Source organism: Anolis carolinensis, chromosome 6, assembly GCF_035594765.1.
Source record: "Anolis carolinensis isolate JA03-04 chromosome 6, rAnoCar3.1.pri, whole genome shotgun sequence".
Lineage (NCBI taxonomy): Eukaryota > Metazoa > Chordata > Lepidosauria > Squamata > Dactyloidae > Anolis > Anolis carolinensis.
Genome location: NC_085846.1, coordinates 57,641,975 through 57,661,597, shown reverse-complemented (window position 1 = coordinate 57,661,597; position 19,623 = coordinate 57,641,975). Strand labels below are relative to the sequence as shown.

The 19,623-nt window shown below is 39.7% G+C and overlaps 1 protein-coding gene across 2 annotated transcripts in view; it reads right to left on the bottom strand.

The window, feature by feature from the left end:
- Positions 1-12,775: 12,775 nt before the first annotated feature.
- herpud2 (HERPUD family member 2) overlaps positions 12,776-19,623 on the bottom strand; it is a 28,403-nt gene continuing 21,555 nt past the window's right edge. For both annotated transcript variants that reach the window (XM_008112842.3, XM_016994422.2), the window contains exons 7-8: positions 18,412-18,526; positions 12,776-13,345 (exon numbers count right to left, since the gene is read on the bottom strand). In XM_008112842.3, coding sequence (XP_008111049.2) covers positions 13,187-13,345; positions 18,412-18,526 — 274 coding nt within the window. In that variant the 3' untranslated portion in view covers positions 12,776-13,186. The remainder of the gene's footprint in view (positions 13,346-18,411; positions 18,527-19,623) is intronic.

The following is a 19,623-nucleotide window of genomic DNA, read 5'->3' as shown; positions in this document are numbered from 1 at the left end:
TTTACCTTTACTTACTCTCCGGCCTATGTTCTCTAAACATTCCCTGTATGAACAGAGCAAAAGTCCAGCCAACCACTGCTGTGGACTGAAAAAAGCACCTAGAGCTAAATTAGTAATCATTTAATTTTCTTTATTCTGAAACTGTTTAAGCAAATCTCAATCATGAATTTACTTTTGCATGGATCATTTGATCCAATTTAGATCCATATTGAAAGCAGGAGTTTTAAGAGTTGAAGAATGTGTATAATTCCTATATTGGAAAATGTTATACAAAGTCAATACAACAGAGAGCTTTTCCCATACTTTTCTTTGAAACCCTTCTTTAAGTTAACCCAATTTCCTAAGTCATTTAGAGGCCTTTAAACAAAATTAAATCCTAATGATGTCGCTGCCATTAATAATTAATTGTAGTTGCACAGTCTTTTCAACAAAATCCATTCTCATTAGATTAGAGGTGCTTTCAAGGCACAAGAGTTCATGAAGGCATTTTTATATTCCTCTGGTCTCTTATGTTTGTCTATGCATATCTATGTCTGTGATCAAGAATTCCTTCACTTCTACAATTGTCTTAATATAATTTATGTTGCCTTGTTTGGACATTTAAGAAACTGATTTTTTAACTGAAAAATTCTTTTGCCTTGCAAAAAATGAATAATTTTTTTAAAGGTAAGGATTCTACAACAGTCATGGGTAAGTGGATGAACACACACCATTATTTTTTATTTATTCTTGACATTTTTGCCCCAAACTTGTCAAAATCAATTTTACTTCTCTGGATTTGGATATTGGAAGTAATATGTCAAATATGCATAAACCAAATGTGAGTGAGAGGGTGGTGTTATATGTATCCCTTTATTTGTGATCCCTTTATTTTATCAGTTTTAAACTTATCTATTTATGCAATGCTTCTGACATGAAATAAATAGATCTGCATAGGAAAACCACTTCCTTCAACTGGTTTGAAACTGCACTTAATGGTTAGTATAGATGAGGTTTTTGAGAAACTGCAGCTTTATGGGTTCTAAAAAACACATTAATTAAAAATAAAAAACATAAAAGGGAAAACAGTATTTACAGTAGAGTCTCACTTATCCAACATAAACGAGCTGGCAGAACATTGGATAAGCAAATATGTTGGATAATAAAGAGAGATGAAAGAGAAGCCTATTAAACATCAAATTAGGTTATGATTTTACAAATTAAGCACCAAAATATCATGTTATACAACAAATTTGACAGAAAAAGTAGTTCAATATGCAGTAATGCTACGTAGTAATTACTGTATTTATGAATTTAGCACCAAAATATCACAATGTATTGAAAACATTGACTACAAAAATGCGTTGGATAATCCAGAATGTTGGATAAGCGAATGTTGGATAAGTGAGACTCTACTGTATATCTATTTAGCACATCCTTGCAGACTTGGGGAAAAAATAGAAATACTGGCTTCTTGTTTAAAGAATGGGCTAAAAGTACCTGAACTATATTAAAGCAAAACACAGTAAATAATTACCATATTTACTTGAGTCTAGAGTGCCATCAAATGTAATGTGCACCTCTATTTTGAGGTGTGCATTACAAAATTTTAAAAAAATATATTTTTAAATTAACTTTTAAATGCCATGTATTTATGAGTCAACCACTAAACAAATGTAATACCCAAAATTCCTAACCAACAGGGTTGTATAGTTTTCCCATATCACTTTCTAAAATATATATTTAATGAAAGCCCACCAAAATGAGTCATTGGTCATATTGGGGCCGCGGTAGCACAGCGAGTTAAACCGCTAGCTGCAGGAAATCTGCTGACCGGAAGGTTGGCAGTTCAAAGCTGCGAGTCTGGGTGAGCTCCCACTGTTAGCCCTAGATTCCGTCAACCTAGCAGTTTGAAAGCATGCAATGTGAGTAAATCAATAGGTAGCACGGTGGGAAGGTAATAAGGGCGCCCCATGCAAACATGCAGACATGCTGGCAACATGATCGGAGATGTCTATGGACAACAGACTCCTCGGCATGGACAAATGGAACATGAGAACCTCCCCATGGCTGAATCTGAGCATTGCCTCCACATGCTGGAGATGAAAGAGAGGCCTAGACCTTTGTTTGTGTTTTGTATGTTCATGTTGCTCACTGTGTAAAAGGCATTGAATGTTTGCTTGTGTCTACTGTCCCTCCGAGGAGACAAAGCAGAATATAAATAAAGTGTACTATTATTTATTATTATCTTTTAATTTCCCCCTAAACACCCTCATTTCCATTGATAATTTATCATTTAAAGCTACTTTCCATACTTTCCCATACCATGCTTCCAGCGGGAGATCGGTTACTATCTTCCAATTCCTTGCAATGATAAGTCTCGCCACTGTGAGTAAAATAATCACCAATTCTTTCTTTTCCATTTCTAAATTCCACTTTGTGGCATCCATTAGTAATGCTAACCTAGCATCCCGAGTGATGTTTACTAGTCTTATAAGGTTGCCTATTTCCTTAAATATATTGTTCTAGAAACTTTTCAGCAGGGTATTCCCACCATACATGAAAATATGTCCCTTTGTACATACCACATATGTTCTTTGACTCGTGTTTGGGCGCTACGGTCAGCGAAAGACAAGAGGGATCCTCTCTCCTCTGCAGGAGTCTACCGGATACCATGCAGCTGTGGACAGGTCTACACAGGGACCACCAAAAGTAGCACCCAAACATGAGTCAAAGAACATGAAAGGCACTGCAGACTCACTCAACCAGAGAAATCAGCCACAGCAGAGCACTTGATGAACCAACCTGGACACAGTATATTATTTGAGAACACAGAAATGCTGGACCACTCCAACAACTATCATGTCAGACTACACAGAGAAGCCATTGAAATCCACAAGCATGTGGACAACTTCAACAGAAAGGAGGAAACCATGAAAATGAATAAAATCTGGCTACCAGTATTAAAAAAACTCAAAAATCAGAACAGTAGATGGGAAGCAACACTCTGAGGGCAGAGGAGCCCCAAGGACAGCTAATGACTCTGAACAAAGTATGCCCCCCAGGCAAAAGACAAACCTTTCCAATGCTAATTAGGGTGATTAACTGAAACATTAGCGCTGGCTTCTAACTGATAAAGGATTCTTGTCACACCCTGGACTCTCCACAGATATTTATTTACCCTCCTTGCCTAGTTTATCCATGCCTCACAACCTCTGAGGATGCCTGCCATAGATGTGGGCTAAACATCAGGAGAGAATACTTCTGGAACATGGCCACATAGCTCGAAAGACATACAACGGCCATGAAAGCCTTCGACAACACATAGTTACTTTGCTTCTTATCCATCTGATGTAATTTAACCGGTGTGGTATACCATCTCCATATTACTTTATGCAAACTCTACAAGCTAGCTGGCATTGCCCCCAACTGATGTGCGACAGGAAGTTGCTGCTAACTGTGAGAGAAATAAAGTCGAACCTTGTGAAAGCCATCCATTGCATGACTATCAGCCTCCTCCCAGTAGACTCAAATCTAGGAAAAGCTTCATGAGAACCACCACTCCTCTTGATGTTCCCGCAGCAACAGCAAGAGTATCCCTCTGGGCAGCTAAACCAGAGGGATACTCTTGTTGATTTTATAATGTGTAATTTGTCACTGTTTTTTATTATTGCTGTCGCCGCCCCGAGTCCCTTCGGGGAGATGGGGCGGGATATAAGAATAAATTTATTATTATTATTATTATTATTATTATTATTATTATTATTATTATTATTAACCAGGCAATTCCAACTGGATGGCCCCCTATGAGGCAAACCAAGGGACAAACTAAGAATGGGCAATTTGGAAGTCCCTAAACAGACTCAGAAGCGGAGTGGGCAGGTCAAAAGACAATTTGGCAAGGTGGCCGTACCTAGAGAAATCCTCCACCTTGTGTGACTGTGGAGCAGAACAAACAACTCCGCATACGTATGCTTGCCCACAATATCCTGCCTTATGTATGGAAGAGGAGTTGTTTAAAGCTACGGACAATTCGATTGCTGTTGCCCGCTTTTGGTCTAAAACTATTTAGCTGTTTGTGATTCTTTTATTTTATCACTTTTAAACTTATTTATTATGCAATGCTTTTGACACGAAATAAATAAATAACTTAATGCATTACATTTGAGTAAATATGGTAAATAGTGTCCTAAATATCATTACGAAGTAAGCATTGCCGTTTGGAAGCAATAAAGAGATGGCAATACCCAAAGATTTTTGCCATCTAGGAAACCTGGACTTGATTTATAGGAGCCTGTTTTCCTATAACTACCAGACAATGAGTAAAATCAAGTTCAAAGGTTGGGTGTGATTATCATGCATAGATGGAATTAGAAGCACAGATGCTAACTGTGATCACTGCAGCAGTACGTCAAGCTCTCCAACTGATTCTTCAAGTTTAACACATCAGAGGTTATTAAATTAAAATAACTAAAAGGTAGAGGCAATTAGATCAAATAAGAAATGAAGGCGGTATCCATTTATCCTTCCTAATGGATGCCTGACCTCTCCTAATGAAAATTAGTAGAGTATGCTAAACAGATGCATACAGCAGAAAAGCAGTCCACACTACATGTCTTTGTCCTGATTAAGTTGGCTATGGAGGGCTTTGAGACAGACATGACAAGCCTCTCCATGAAGTCATTGGTTCCACTGTTTTCTTAGCACCCGTATTTATCAGATTTGTTTTTTCTGTGTCAGGAGCAACTTGAGAAACTGCAAGTCACTTCTACTGTGAGATAATTGGATGTCTGCAAGGATGTTGCCCAAGGGCCGCCTGGATGTTTTACCATTCTGTGGGAGGCTTCTCTCATGTCTCCGCATGGGAAGCTGAAGCTGACAGATGGGAGCTCACCCCACTTCCCGGATTTAAATTGCCGACTTTTTGGTCAGCAGTCCTGCCAGCACAAGGGTTTAACCCAGTGATTCCCAAAGTGGGTGCTACCGCCTCCTGGTGAGCGCTGCAATGATCCAGGGAGGCAGTGATGGCACCTATTAGGACATGGAGGTGTGGCCAGGGGAGGCGAGGGGCCTCTTCCCAAGTGCCGGAGATAGGGCTGAGCACCCGAGGCGCTTGTTAGGACACAGGGGGCGGAGCTAGAGGCGTGGGCGGGGCCTCCTTCCAAGAGCCTGAGACAGGGCTGAGCCTCTATACCTCTCCTGAGAGGTCTTTTAGGACTAAAGGGTGGGGCTTGGGGCAGGGGCTCTGTATACCTCCCCTGAGGTGCTTGTTAGAACACGGGGGTAGGGTATAGAGGCCCATCATGCACTTGGGAAGAGGCCCCGCCCCCTCCTCTAGCCCCACCCCCTGTGTCCTGGCAGGTGCCGCAGGACAGGGATAGAAGCTCAGCCCTGCCTCAGAGCTTGTAACTCCGCCCATCCGAGTCCTGGCCGCCCATTTGTGGCCCCGCCCACCTCCCCTCTCAGCCTTGCATCTTGGACTAGGGGAGAGGCTCAGCCCCGCCCTCTTGAGCAGGAACCACACCCACCCCTCTAAGCCACACACCCCTTTCCAAGGGGGGCTGAGTAATATTTTTTCTGGAAAGGGGGCGGTAGGCCAAATAAGTTTGGGAACCACTGGTTTAACCCATTTATCAGATGAATCAAATCTCAAAGCATACATATAGAAAAAGGGGAAGGTAATTCCACTCGCTAAAAATAGTAGTGTTTTAAAGCTCCAAACTATTTCAATTATGAAAGAAAGATGGAGTAGTCTTCCTTTTCACTCAATCAGTATAAGGGTGCCATAATGCTCCTTTCAGTGTCCTATTTCAAAGAAAACTGCAGTTAGCGATTCCTATACAATCTAGTTTCATTTTATAAACCAATGATATCAACAACGTTTTGGAATCGAAAGACTTTGGAATTGGGGTTTTTTTTCGTGTCAGGAGCAACTTGAGTTGCTTCTGGAGTGAGAGAATTGGCCATCTGCAAAGACGTTGCCCAGGGGACGCCCGGATGTTTTTACCATCCTTGTGGGAGGCTTCTCTCATGTCCCCGCATTGAGCTGGAGCTGATAGAGGGAGCTCATCCGAACTCTTCCCGGGTGGGATTCGAACCTGGCAGCTTTCAGGTCAGCAACCCAACCTTCAAGTCACTTAGTCCACTATGCCATCTGGAGGCTCCGGAATTGGGTTATTTTTTCTTTCCACTAAGGCTGGATCTACACTGCGATACCATGCAGTTTCAAATTGCATTAACTGGCAGTGTAGATCCAGCCTAAATAGAGTTGAATAAGATATTTTTTCAAATATGATGACAACTGAAAAGTTTGGCACTTAATATTGTATCATTGCCCCTTTGTAATCTCTGCCCTCAAAACCTAGTACATATCTCCCATCTGACATTTCCAAAATTGTCCAGAAAAGAGAGTATCTTCCCTCATGGTTAAAATGCACTTTTGAACAAGAGATGGACATACCCATTGCACCATCTAGTGGCCTACATGATCAATACAGAAAACCTTCTTATTCCCACACACTAGATGTGGCATGTATAAGATCATCTTCCACTTCACGCTCTTAATAAGGGAAAAGACGTGATGAGATTTAAACTCAGATCTGCCAGGTTACATGTTTGGAATTTAGGATAAATAAATACAGAAAAAGATCTAAAAGGCTTACATGCTTTACATGGTGACACTGTGTATACATGTTCCACAGAGATCTGTAGCCCTATGATGAGCATTTCCATATAAAACATATACAGTAGAGTCTCACTTATCCAAGCTAAACGGGCCGGCAGAAGCTTGGATAAGTGAATATCTTGAATAATAAGGAGGGATTAAGGAAAAGCCTATTAAACATCAAAATAGGTTATGATTTTACAAATTAAGCACCAAAACATCATGTTATACAACAAATTTGACAGAAAAAGTAGTTCAATACGCAGTGATGTTATGTTGTAATTACTGTATTTACGAATTTAGCACCAAAATATCACGATATATTGAAAACATTGACTACAAAAATGGCTTGGATAATCCAGAAACTTGGATAAGTGAGACTCTACTGTACTGTATTTTCAAACATGTTTGCCACATTCTATACGAGATAGTCTGTATCTTATATATTCATTATAAATATACGTAAACATTTTCTAAGTCTCCAAACTGCAAAACCTTTCCATGCGTTTTTATGTATTTTATGTATTTTCCATTCATTCTATAGATGCCAGAAACAACTAACAGGATCTGATACAAGCCACTGTAATCAGGAATGTTCTCATTTGGTATGTCAGCCAAGCAGTATGCTCTTCATCCTCTTTTCTGTCTCCCATTCCTTTTCTCAAGTTTGTCAGCATCCCATACAATGAATAGCTCTGCCTTCATGTGACACCCCATTTTGCCATCATCATCATAATTATTATTTGATGCACAACAAGATTAGTACACAGCAAACAAGATCACTATGCTTTTGTATTGGATCACACGTCGGACACTTCCCAAGTGTCTAGGACTATGTGATGTATCGGTGACTAATGAGTGCAGATCGGGGTAAGGTGGCCTTTTGCAGCTGACAGATGGTAATTTTGTCAGCGGCGATTGCTTTCAAGTGCAGGCCAAGGTCTTTAGGCACTGCACCCAGCGTGCCGATTACCACTGGGACCACTTTTACTGGCTTGTGCCGGTCTTTGCAGTTTGATCTTTAAATCTTCATATCGTGTAAGCTTTTCCAGTTTATCCACACCTCACAACCTCTGAAGATGCCTGCCACAGATGTGGGCGAAACGTCAGGAGAGAATACTTCTGGAACATGGCCACACAGCCCGAAAGACATACAACAATCCTGTTTTCCAGTTGCATCTTGTCAATTATTATTATTATTATCTTTCTTAAAAAACAATACAAGATACAGTAGAGTCTCACTTATCCAACATAAACGGGCTGGCAGAACGTTGGATAAGCAAATATGTTGGATAATAAGGAGGGATTAAGGAAAAGCCTATTAAACATCAAATTAGGTTATGATTTTACAAATTAAGCACCAAAACATCATGTTATACAACAAGTTTGACAGAAAAAGTAGTTCAATACGCAGTAATGCTATGTAGCAATTACTGTATTTACGAATTTAGCACCAAAATATCACGATGTATTGAAAACATTGACTATAAAAATGCGTTGGATAATCCAGAACGTTGGATAAGCGAGTGTTGGATAAGTGAGACTCTACTGTATAATTGGAAACCGGTGGCGAAGTGTGTTAAAGCACTTGAGCAGCTGAACTTGCAGACCAAAAGGTCGCAGGTTCAAATCCCGGGAGCTGAGTGAGCGTCCGCTTTTAGCTCCAGCTTCTGCCAACCTAGCAGTTTGAAAACATGCCAATGTGAGTAGATCAATAGGTACCGCTCCGGTGGGAAGGTAACGGCGCTCCATGCAGTCATGCCAGCCACATGACCTTGGAGGTGTCTACGGACAACGCCGGCTCTTTAGCTTAGAAATGGAGATGAGCACCAACCCCCAGAGTCAGACACGACTGGACTTAACGTCAGGGGAAACCTTTACTTTACTAAGAAACATACCATTAAAATAGAATTAAACATTGGCACTATTTAAAAAAACACAGCTTCTAAGGGTGCAACTACACAGTAGAATTAATTCAATTTACACTTTGAGTGCCATAGCTCAATATTATGGAATTATAGGTGTTATAGTTTTACAATGTCTTCAGACTTTTCTGTCAAAGAATGCTGGTGCATCACCAAACTACAAATCCCACTGTTAAAGTGACAGTTAAAATGGTATCAAATTGTATTAATTCAACAGTATAGATGACCCTAGGTTTTTCCTAGATTCTTTGCACTGACGGTTTTGTGGCACCCATATACTATCTGGTGTATGGAGGAAGATTATTTGGCTACATAAGGACCAACATTCATGTAATGACTGTTATCTGTATATAGAGTTCCATCCAGTTGAAATCTAAGGCACATGAGAACATAATCAATACCACCCTTACATGTCACAGTTGCACTTGGATAATCTTCCCACATGCTTCTGACCTCTTCCCATGATTTGTCAACATCCTTTAATAGGTGCAATATTCCAAAGCAGGATACACATTTATTTGCAGACACAGTGAAGAACCTTAATCCAATTATTATTACACTGCAGGACTTCTGTCAGATTTTGCAGTAGTTCCAGAAGGGCAATGTGACAAATGGCCATCCATGGTGTTTTGGAAAACTTTGCTTGCACACAGTTATAGTGCAGTGCAAATATTCAGACGGATATATTATAGTGGCTTCAAAAATCATGCCAGGAAACCGCCTGGAAAGAAGTAGAGTCTCACTTATCCAACACTCGCTTATCCAACGTTCTGGATTATTCAATGCATTTTTGTAGTCTGTTTTCAATACATTGTGGTATTTTGGTGCTAAATTCGTAAAGACAGTAATTACTACATAGCATTACTGTGTATTGAACTACTTTTTCTGTCAAATTTGTTGTATAACGTGTTTTGGTGCTTAATTTTAAAATCATAACCTAATTTAATGTTTAATAGGCTTTTCCTTAATCTGTCATTATCCAACATATTTGCTTATCCAACGTTCTGCCGGCCCTTTTACGTGGGATAAGTGAGACTCTACTGTAGTACCAAATATAAACACAGATGAAATCCAGTTACCTGTACCATTGGCCCTATTACTAGAAAAGGATAAAAGTGAAGAACTACACTGGCTCTCCTTCCTTCTATAAAAACAGAATAAATCATTACCATCATTACTAAGAAATATCCCTAGATTGACTGCTACCAGCAGAGAAAAATGAAGTACAATCAGGAGTACTACTTGTGTGTGCATACATGGTGGGAATAACTTCATTTCCTGCAAGGACAAGAAGCTAGTAGTTCTTCCAATGTTGCTCAACTATAACTTCCATCATCCTTGATAACTGTCTTTTCTAACTATAATGCATTTTCAAAATAAATGCTGATCCTGGTAACTTTGAAGAAAGAAGAGCTTTAAAATAAATGTGTTATAAGGTAAAAGTTTTCCCTTGACATTAAGTCTAGTTGTGACCGACTCTGGGGGTTGGTGCTCATCTCTATTTCTAAGCCGAAGAGTTGGCGTTGTCCATAGACACCTCCAAGGTCATGTGGCCAGCATGACTACATGGAGTGGCGTTATCTTCCCGCTGGAGCGGTACCTATTGATCTACTCACATTTGCATGTTTTCGAACTGCTAGGCTGGCAGGAGCTGGGGCTAACAGCGGGCGCTCATTCCACTTCCGGGATTTGAACCTGGCACCTTTTGGTCCGCAAGTTCAGCAGCTCAGCGCTTTAACGCACTGTGCCACCAGAGGCCCCCAAAGATGGAATATACATAATTATGTAAAAATAAACTTCTTGGTAAATTAGTCAAGTCCATGGGAAACTATCAAGACTAGATGAAAGCTTATTCAGAATTGTTAAAACTGCAAAATGCGCAATTCATTACCAAGTAACTGTAAAAAACTCCATTAAATTATGATGCTGTATTTAGATCACTGATCACACTCTTTTTTGAAGGCTGCTGTTCCCAACCTGGTTACCTCAATTTCCTAGTCTTATGCTAAGGATTAGAAAGTGTAACCAGGCACATCTGGACAACATAGAATGGAGACCCCTGCTATAAACAATGCTCACAATTAAAAAGGTATCCCCAAAATGTTGGTATGTTAGCTTTATATCTACATCCTTACACTCTACATCCTTCATCAAATTTTTCTTCAGTATTCATCTTAAGTTTTAAAATTAAAATCTGGCTGGGAGCATTAATCTTTCTTAGCTTTGCACACCAGGCATTTCTGTGCAGCAGCAAGGAAGATTTGGTGGGTGGGGAGGTGGAGTTGCAGTGGTCTATAGGGATAATTTACCCAACAAGGTATTGTTTCCTTAGGTCTGCAGGTTTGAGTGTTTATTTGAATGTGGATGACTGGGACAGATTAGAAATACTGTTGAAGGACCACCCACTCTACTGTTGAATAGTCTCCTTTCCTAACCTAGCTGGGGTGGTCTCAAGCGTGGGATAAGAGACAACTTGGGGATAAGCAACACTGTTGTGAGCTCTACCCCCAGATTACTACAATCGGCTCCTATTTCTCTCTAGCCTGTATAACTTGGATGAATGTGCCAATTCCTGGAGAAGTTGGAATCTAGCCATGACAACACATGCCTTGGTTTCGTGCCATTTGGATTACTTTCATTCACTCCATGTTCCTTTGAAAACAGCTCCAAAACCTCTGATCCAAAAATCGGCAGCCAGATTGTTAACTGGTGGTGGCCACAGGGTGGACACATCTCCCTCATTGTAGCAGCTCCAATTTCCAGGCAAAATTCAATGTTGGTGATGACCAATAAAGCCCTATATGGCTTGGATCCAGAAGGACCATTCTCCTTTTATGAGTCCACTTGAGCCCTATGAGCACCAGGATCTCTGTCCCACCACCTTTTCAAGCTTCTTTGGCGGGAAAATGGGAGAGAACTTCCTTGGGCTTTGGAATTCCCTTACTATGAAGGCCAAGATGGCTCTTATCCTTGCTCTCCTTCTGTTGTTAAATCAAAACATTTTCATGTCAAGACTTTTAATAACTGATGGGGATGGGCTTTTAATACTGAGTGGTGGCTGTGCTGGTCTATGACCGAAATAAATGATTTGATTTGATACTGTGTGGTGGTGTTTGTATAGTTTGCACATAGTTTTATAAATTTTAATGTTTTCAACTTTATACATTTGTTTTTAAAATAAGTTTGATGTTTATATTTTATTGTTGGTTGTGTAGTTTTAATCCAGCAGGCCTACACAGTTTAATCTTTGTTCTCTGTATTTTAATATGTATTTTATATAAATATATTTTAATATTTATATAAATTTTACAATGTTTATGTGTTTTAATTGTGCTGTAACTTTCCTTGAGCCATGAAGAGAGGAGGGGAGGAAATTAATAATGATAATAGTAATAATAATAATAATTATTATTGTTGTTGTTTTTAAATATGTGATTAGCTGTCTTGAGAAAAAGCTGGGATATAAATAAATGAAATAATAATAAAAAAATAAAAGACCCAATGTGTTAATGAAGACAAAGAAAGAATAATTCAAAAGAAATGAACATACCTTTCACTAAGTGATCCTGGATTTATCACTGACCCTGGAACCCCAGGTGTTGGCGGTAGCCAGGAATGCCTTCGCAGTTAAACTTGTGCGCCAGCTTGATATTAAGTGATGTAATTGTGGCGTTGAATGTTTGCCATTTTATATGTGTGTAAACCACCCTGAGTCCCTCTGGGGAGAGAGAGCGGCCTAGAAATAAAATTTATTATTATTATTTTATTATGACACAGCAAACAAGATAGATATGCTGGATTTCATTTCACAAAATCACAAGTCAAACACTTCCCAAGTGTCTAGGACTGTGTGATGTATTTTCGGATGATGAGTGCAGATCCCAGCAGGGTGGCCTTTTGCAGTTGGCAGATCATAATTTTGTCACTGTCTATTATTATTATTATTATTATTATTTATTTCTTCTTTGAAATTTAGGGAAAAATTAATTACACATGCCTATGCTTTCCATGACCAGTCTTTTTTTTTTCTTTTCTTTTTTTTTTGAAGTACAGCATGTGCTAAATAATTTGCACTCTTGTCTCCTTTGAAGAACATTTATGGCATGAAATATCTGTGATGGTGAGGAAATATGTACTTACCACTAGTAAGGCTGACCTACCACAAACTCAAAAAAATGTTTAAAAAGCAATTAAACACACACAAATATTCCTACACAGAATCAATTTTACTGTGAAGGATCTTATTTCTGAAATATTACTGTTGCCATCTGTATATTTAACAACTATTTAAAGGGATGATGTTGTACACCAACTATAAGTATCTCATCTCAGTGTTAACACAATTAAACAAAAAACATGGAAGAACAATATTTTTACATTTGTCTTCTTCTTTAAAGAAGAATTTTAAAAAGCATTAAGTAGTCCACTTTTGCTTAAAATATTCATAACCATGAGAAAGCCAAAAGGGAAAAAATACACATTTTTGTACACCATGATCAGAAAGTCTGCATTATAAATCTTTTGAAATTGCACTGCATTTAAAACACTCCGCAAGAGTCCAATTCCACATGAAAGCATAGTTGATCTACTATGTCTCTACTAACAGTTCCTCTTTTACTTAGTTGCCCACTTGCGGAGGACCTTCAGGGATGAGAGACGTGAAGAAGGTGGTGATGAAGGACCAGGCAGAAGCCATAAACCCAGGATGCTGCTCTGCATTGACATCTATCACATCTTCGCCGCTATCTTCATCAATCCCATCATCCATAAGACGCTCCTTAATAAAAACATCAAATGGTTTAATTGTTTTAGTTCAAAGGGATATTAAATATATATACTAATGAAGGCATGGGCAAACTTGGACATCAACTCCTACAGGTTTGCCCATGTCCATACTAATGGGATAACTGTACACTAGATGCTGGACAATATCCAGTATCAGATTTCTGATTAAGGTATGTTATACTCCAACATGGAAAATAAAAATGGTGAAGCTCATTTAAAGGCAGTGGCCTCCAAAAAGATTAATTTAAGCCTGCATATTTGCCAGGAAAGCAGCAATCACACAACCCAAATTTCTGATCTAGTAGCAGTGATTCTCAGTTCTTTCTCCAGTTCTGTTCATGTCCAATGCAATACAAAAAAATGGATAGTACAGTTGCTGGAAGAAGAGGTGAACTGTGATGCCCCTTCCATTACATGAAGGCAGTTACACTGTGTGTATGGGCAAAGAGTTTGTTTTATGTGCTCTGACAGGCAGAGAAATTGACCTCTGTAATGATAAGAGACAATCTGAGAGGCCTCATGCTTCAGAGGAAGGAACTAGCAAAATCACCAGAGTATTCCTTGCCTAAGACACCCCTATGATATTCATGGGGTCCCCATAAATTGAAAGATGCCTTAAAGGCATGCACTGATGCACTTCGATGCCTCACTATTCATTCATTCATTCGCAGTATTTATATTCCGCCCTTCTCACCCTGAAGGGGACCAAGGGCAGATCACAATGTACATATATATGGCAAACATTCAATGCCATTAAACAAACAACAGACAGACAGACAGAGGCTATTTAAGTTCCCAGCTTCTGGCTTTGTGAGGGTATGCTCGATTCCAGCCACAGGAGGAGCTGCTGCTTCATCAACTGTGACGACGAGTCCTTTTGATGGTGTACTTCCTCATCTGGCACACAGGCTGCTGGACTTTTTTTATGGTGTTGTAAATCAGTTAAATTAGCCTCTCCGCATAAGCGGTCCCTAAATTTTCCTACTTAACAGAACCGTCTTTGCTGAGGTCAACAACGAGCAGGGCCAATTTTTTATTTTAATTGTCAGGTGCTCACTCCGACATGGGCTGGCCTCGAATTCATGAGCTCTTGGTCATAGTGATTTATTGCAGCTGGCTACTGACCCGCCTGCGCCACAGCCCGGCCCCTAGGAATCTTAATAGAGAGAAAAAAATCCTTTGCCTGGTAAAAAGTCGCCAATGAACAAAATGGGACATACAAATACAAGTCACATAACTAGGTCAGGCCAGGTTGATTCTAGCCTGCAGGATGTTTTATTTGTATCTTACAAAGGCTATGAGAAGGAAAGGCATGGAACAAGGGTGAGCAGCTGAAGCTGCTGTGCAGTTAGCCAAGTGTTCAAGGAACACAATTTAGATAGAATATATTTATATTATGTTTTCAATCACTTTTATTTTTCTATATAAAAGCCTAAGATCCCACCCCTAATATTCCTAAACATTCAGACATAAATGAAGTTTTTAAATATGTGTGTATTTACAAACAGCTGGTAGGCTGTTAGGAATTGTGGGAGTTGAAGTCCAAAACATCTGGAGGGCCAAAATTTGCCTATGCCTGATCTACACTGTAGAAATAATGCAGTTTGACACCGCTTTAACTGCACATGGCTTTTTGCTCTGGAATCCTGGGAGTGGACATTTTACAAGCTCTTTAGCCTCCTCTGCCAAAGTATGCTGGCATTCCACCAAACTACAGCTTCCAGGATTCCATAGTACTGAGCCATGACAGTTAAAGTGGTGTCAAACTACATTAATTCTACAGTGTAGATGTACCCATGATATCAGTGGCATTAGCATAAAAAGCAGCTGAAAGTCTCCCATGAGCAACCATCTGGAATGATTAGAGAACTAATAATCCTTGAATCATAAAAACATAGAGATGACTAGCCAAGCAGTACAGTGAGGCTTGGGAGACTTTTAAAAATTGCCCATTGAAATATGGAAGAGAATGGTTCCATGAGATAGGCTTGTTATAATAAATTGCTTCTCCCTACTTGTCTGGAGCATAAATTAATGTACCCTCTTGAAACAAAATACTGAAGCACACAACAACTGCATTTGAGAGCTTCTGGTTTCAGCACCTGTGTGTTTGGCAACTGGAAGGAAGGGGTGTACAGAAGTAAAACTGAACTGATAGTGGTTCCCCCCCCCCCCCCCCAAAAAAATCACACTTGTAAAAACTGTGAATAGTTACGAATCTTGCAAGAAAGTGACTGGGCATTGGGGGCCTGCAGAACCATTCATGGAGGTTGTGCTTTGTCCACCCCAGTATGCTGGCATCCTGAGAGACAGATTATATATAAATCATCCATGCCATCTGCTTTCTAGGTTCAGAATGTCAGGAAGAACCTAGTCATCAACTGGTTTCCTTTGCCAGACTAATCTGATCTCTTTTTTCGATAGAGTTACGAGTTGGGTCGATACAGGGAATGCCGTGGATGTAGCATATCTAGATTTCAGTAAGGCCTTCGACAAAGTCCCCCACGACCTTCTGGCAAACAAACTAGTAAAATGTGGGCTAGACAAAACTACGGTTAGGTGGATCTGTAATTGGCTAAGCGAACGAACCCAAAGGGTGCTCACCAATGCGTCGTCTTCATTATGGAAAGAAGTGACAAGTGGAGTGCCGCAGGGCTCCGTCCTGGGCCCGGTTCTGTTCAACATCTTTATTAACGACTTAGACGAAGGGTTAGAAGGCACGATCATCAAGTTTGCAGATGACACCAAACTCGGAGGGATAGCTAACACTCCAGAAGACAGGAGCAGAATTCAAAACGATCTTGACAGACTAGAGAGATGGGCCGAAACTAACAAAATGAAGTTCAACAGGGACAAATGCAAGATACTTCACTTCGGCAGAAAAAATGGAAATCAAAGATACAGAATGGGGGACGCCTGGCTTGACAGCAGTGTGTGCGAAAAAGATCTTGGAGTCCTCGTGGACAACAAGTTAAACATGAGCCTACAATGTGATGCGGCAGCTAAAAAAGCCAATGGGATTTTGGCCTGCATCAATAGGGGAATAACGTCTAGATCCAGGGAAGTCATGCTCCCCCTCTATTCTGCCTTGGTCAGACCACACCTGGAATACTGTGTCCAGTTTTGGGCACCGCAGATGAAGGGAGATGCTGACAAGCTGGAAAGCGTCCAGAGGAGGGCAACTAAAATGATTAAGGGTCTGGAGAACAAGCCCTATGAGGAGAGGCTTAAAGAGCTGGGCATGTTTAGCCTGCAGAAGAGAAGGCTGAGAGGAGACATGATAGCCATGTACAAATATGTGAGGGGAAGTCATAGGGAGGAGGGAGCAAGCTTATTTTCTGCTGCCCTGCAGACTAGGACACGGAACAATGGCTTCAAACTACAGGAAAGGAGATTCCACCTGAACATCAGGAAGAACTTCCTCACTGTGAGGGCTGTTCGGCAGTGGAACTCTCTCCCCCGGGCCGCGGTGGAGGCTCCTTCTTTGGAGGCTTTTAAGCAGAGGCTGGATGGCCATCTGTCGGGGGTGCTTTGAATGCGATTTCCTGCTTCTTAGCGGGGGGTTGGACTAGATGGCCCTTGAGGTCTCTTCCAACTCTACTATTCTATGATTCTATGATTCTATGGATGCAATATACCCACTAAGAGTTTGGGAGACCATAAATACCACTGAACCTGTTGTGCTGAAACTGCAGGGGCCTCCCTAGCAACTGCAGGGTTTTTTGCTGTTCACTAAATTCAAATCTACATGGCTCTTTCCTTTTATTACTTGCACATGTAATTTTTAGTCAGCAAAATAGAAGACAGGAAAAGAACAAGAAACTAGTAAGAGAAAAATTCTGGTGTTTTTCTTTTTGAGAAACAACTTGCAGAGACCAAAAATGTCTAAATATTAGTAAAAGGAGCAGCTGATCAATGAAAGGAAAGGACACCAAAGAGGCTGCCCATTCTAGGGGTTTAATTTTACTGGTATTCATATGGATAGCTTTTGGAAAGGTTTTAAATAACAAAAAAATTGCCATTGTATACATACTATGGACATTTGATTGGTAAAATGTATAAACATACTGAAAATTGAGATGAAGAAAGACTTAAAGATTGTTTGGTAAAACGGGCACAAAGTTTGGATATCATATATAGCTGAAATATTGGGAAAATATGGTTAAAAGGACTAAAATTTACTCTGTATTATGATCTTCAGATGAATTTTTATAAAACGATGCATTGTTGATATCTGACTCCAGAAAAATTAGCTAAAATGTTTAAAGGAATTATGAACGTATGTTGTAAATGTAAACAGCGAGAAGGAACATTTTATCACACGTGGTGGACTTCTGATAAAGAAAGAAGTAAGCATATGTTGTCTGACTCAGAAGATATTTAAGAGAAAAATCCAATGAAAATTAAAATTCATTTTATTGGAACTTGTGGACGAAGAAATAGAGATTGCACGAGAGTGCTACAATGCATGACCACTGTGGCAAGATTATTACATGCAAAAAAATAAGATTATGAAAATTCCAAGACAGGAAGTATTTAATGATAACGAACGTGTTAGAAGATCATCCGGGGAGGCCCTACTCTCGATCCCACCTGCCTCACAAGTGCGGCTGGTGGGGACGAGAGACAGGGCCTTCTCGGTGGTGGCTCCTCGGCTATGGAACTCCCTCCCCAGTGACATCCGGCAAGCTCCATCCCTTTTGGGATTTAGAAAGAAGTTGAAGACCTGGCTATGCGCACAAGCGTTCAATGAATGAACTCAGTTAACGTTTACATGGATTGGATTAAGGCCCTAATGTCATGCTACTGAAGGTCTTTTTCCACCAGAGCACTGCTAAATATAAAGACAGAAGAACAGACACTACGCCTCTCAACACAGAAGGTAAACAATTTGGAAGCACCACTTTACATATTTACCTAAAAGTTCAATTGTCTTCAATGCAACTTTCTTCAATTAATTATGTAAAGGATCATTTTTAATGTTAAGATTGCAGTTTAAGTGAGATAACAGTCAGTTCATTCTAGCTGCAAACCACTTGTACACTTACATCTACCTACCATCTCTTCAAGTCCAGCATTATTTACATTTTGTCCATCATGGTTCATATCCATATTGTTTGCTGCAGGCTGCTGTATTGCTTCTGGTCTGAATGGGAACCATCCAGCTTGGTGCCTGTTTCATAACATATGGGAACAATTTTTTAAAATAATAATAATAATAATCACACAGCAGACTAATCTAAATGAAAATGGCAAGAAGGATAACAAAATAGTGCTCCACTTGGAAATTAATTCAATTTGTTTGTAAAGGAACAGATGAAAACAGATGACAGTATTCACTAAACTTCCATATTTCTTAAATGATTTTAAGACACACCCTAATTTCAGTACCACAACCATCAACAAAAATACATAAGACACACCTGCAATTCTAAGATGCACCCTATTTTAAAAGATGTTTATATAGGAAAAATGTGTCTTAGAATTGAAAAAATATTGTAAGTATTTACTAATACATAGAGTAGAATGACATGTGAAATTTGTAGGAATTATAGGAAAACTATCAGTATGTCAGAAACCTGAATCATCAACAAGTTGTCTTTCCCACTGACAAAGGACAAATAATTACAATAGTCATGTAATTCATTGTTGGTTCTTCCTCCTTGAGAAAAAAATACATTTAAGGCATACCCACAGTAAGATAGAGGATTTAGTTTAGTGCTCCATCTCCACATTGCCATTGTGCCTAAAGAGGTTTGAACTGACTAATGAAAACAAAGCAGTAGCAGTAGATGTTATAACATAAAGATATTTCTTGGTGATTACATAGGCTTTTTATTTTCATCTAGATCAGTGTTTCTCAACCTTTGGGTCCCCATATGTTTTGGCCTTCACCTCCCAGAAATCCTAACAGCTGGTAAAATGGCTGGGATTTCTGGGAGTTGTAGGCCAAAACACCTGGGGACCCACAGGTTGAGAACCACTTATCTAGATAAAGCAGAAAGCAATGCTTGTCAACAAAAGTTAAATATTAATAGTACAATGATTACTCAAACTATGCAATCAATATTCAATTCATAAAGACTTGACAATAAATTGAATTCAGATATAGCCATGCTGTATACAAGTAAATAGAGAGCTAACATAGGTGGTGATTTGGGGGTTGAATTAGAACTCAGTGGCCCCATCTACACCGCCATTATGATACAGATTGAACTGCATTATATTGTCAGGGTAGACTCATATAATCCAGATCAATGCAGTTAAACT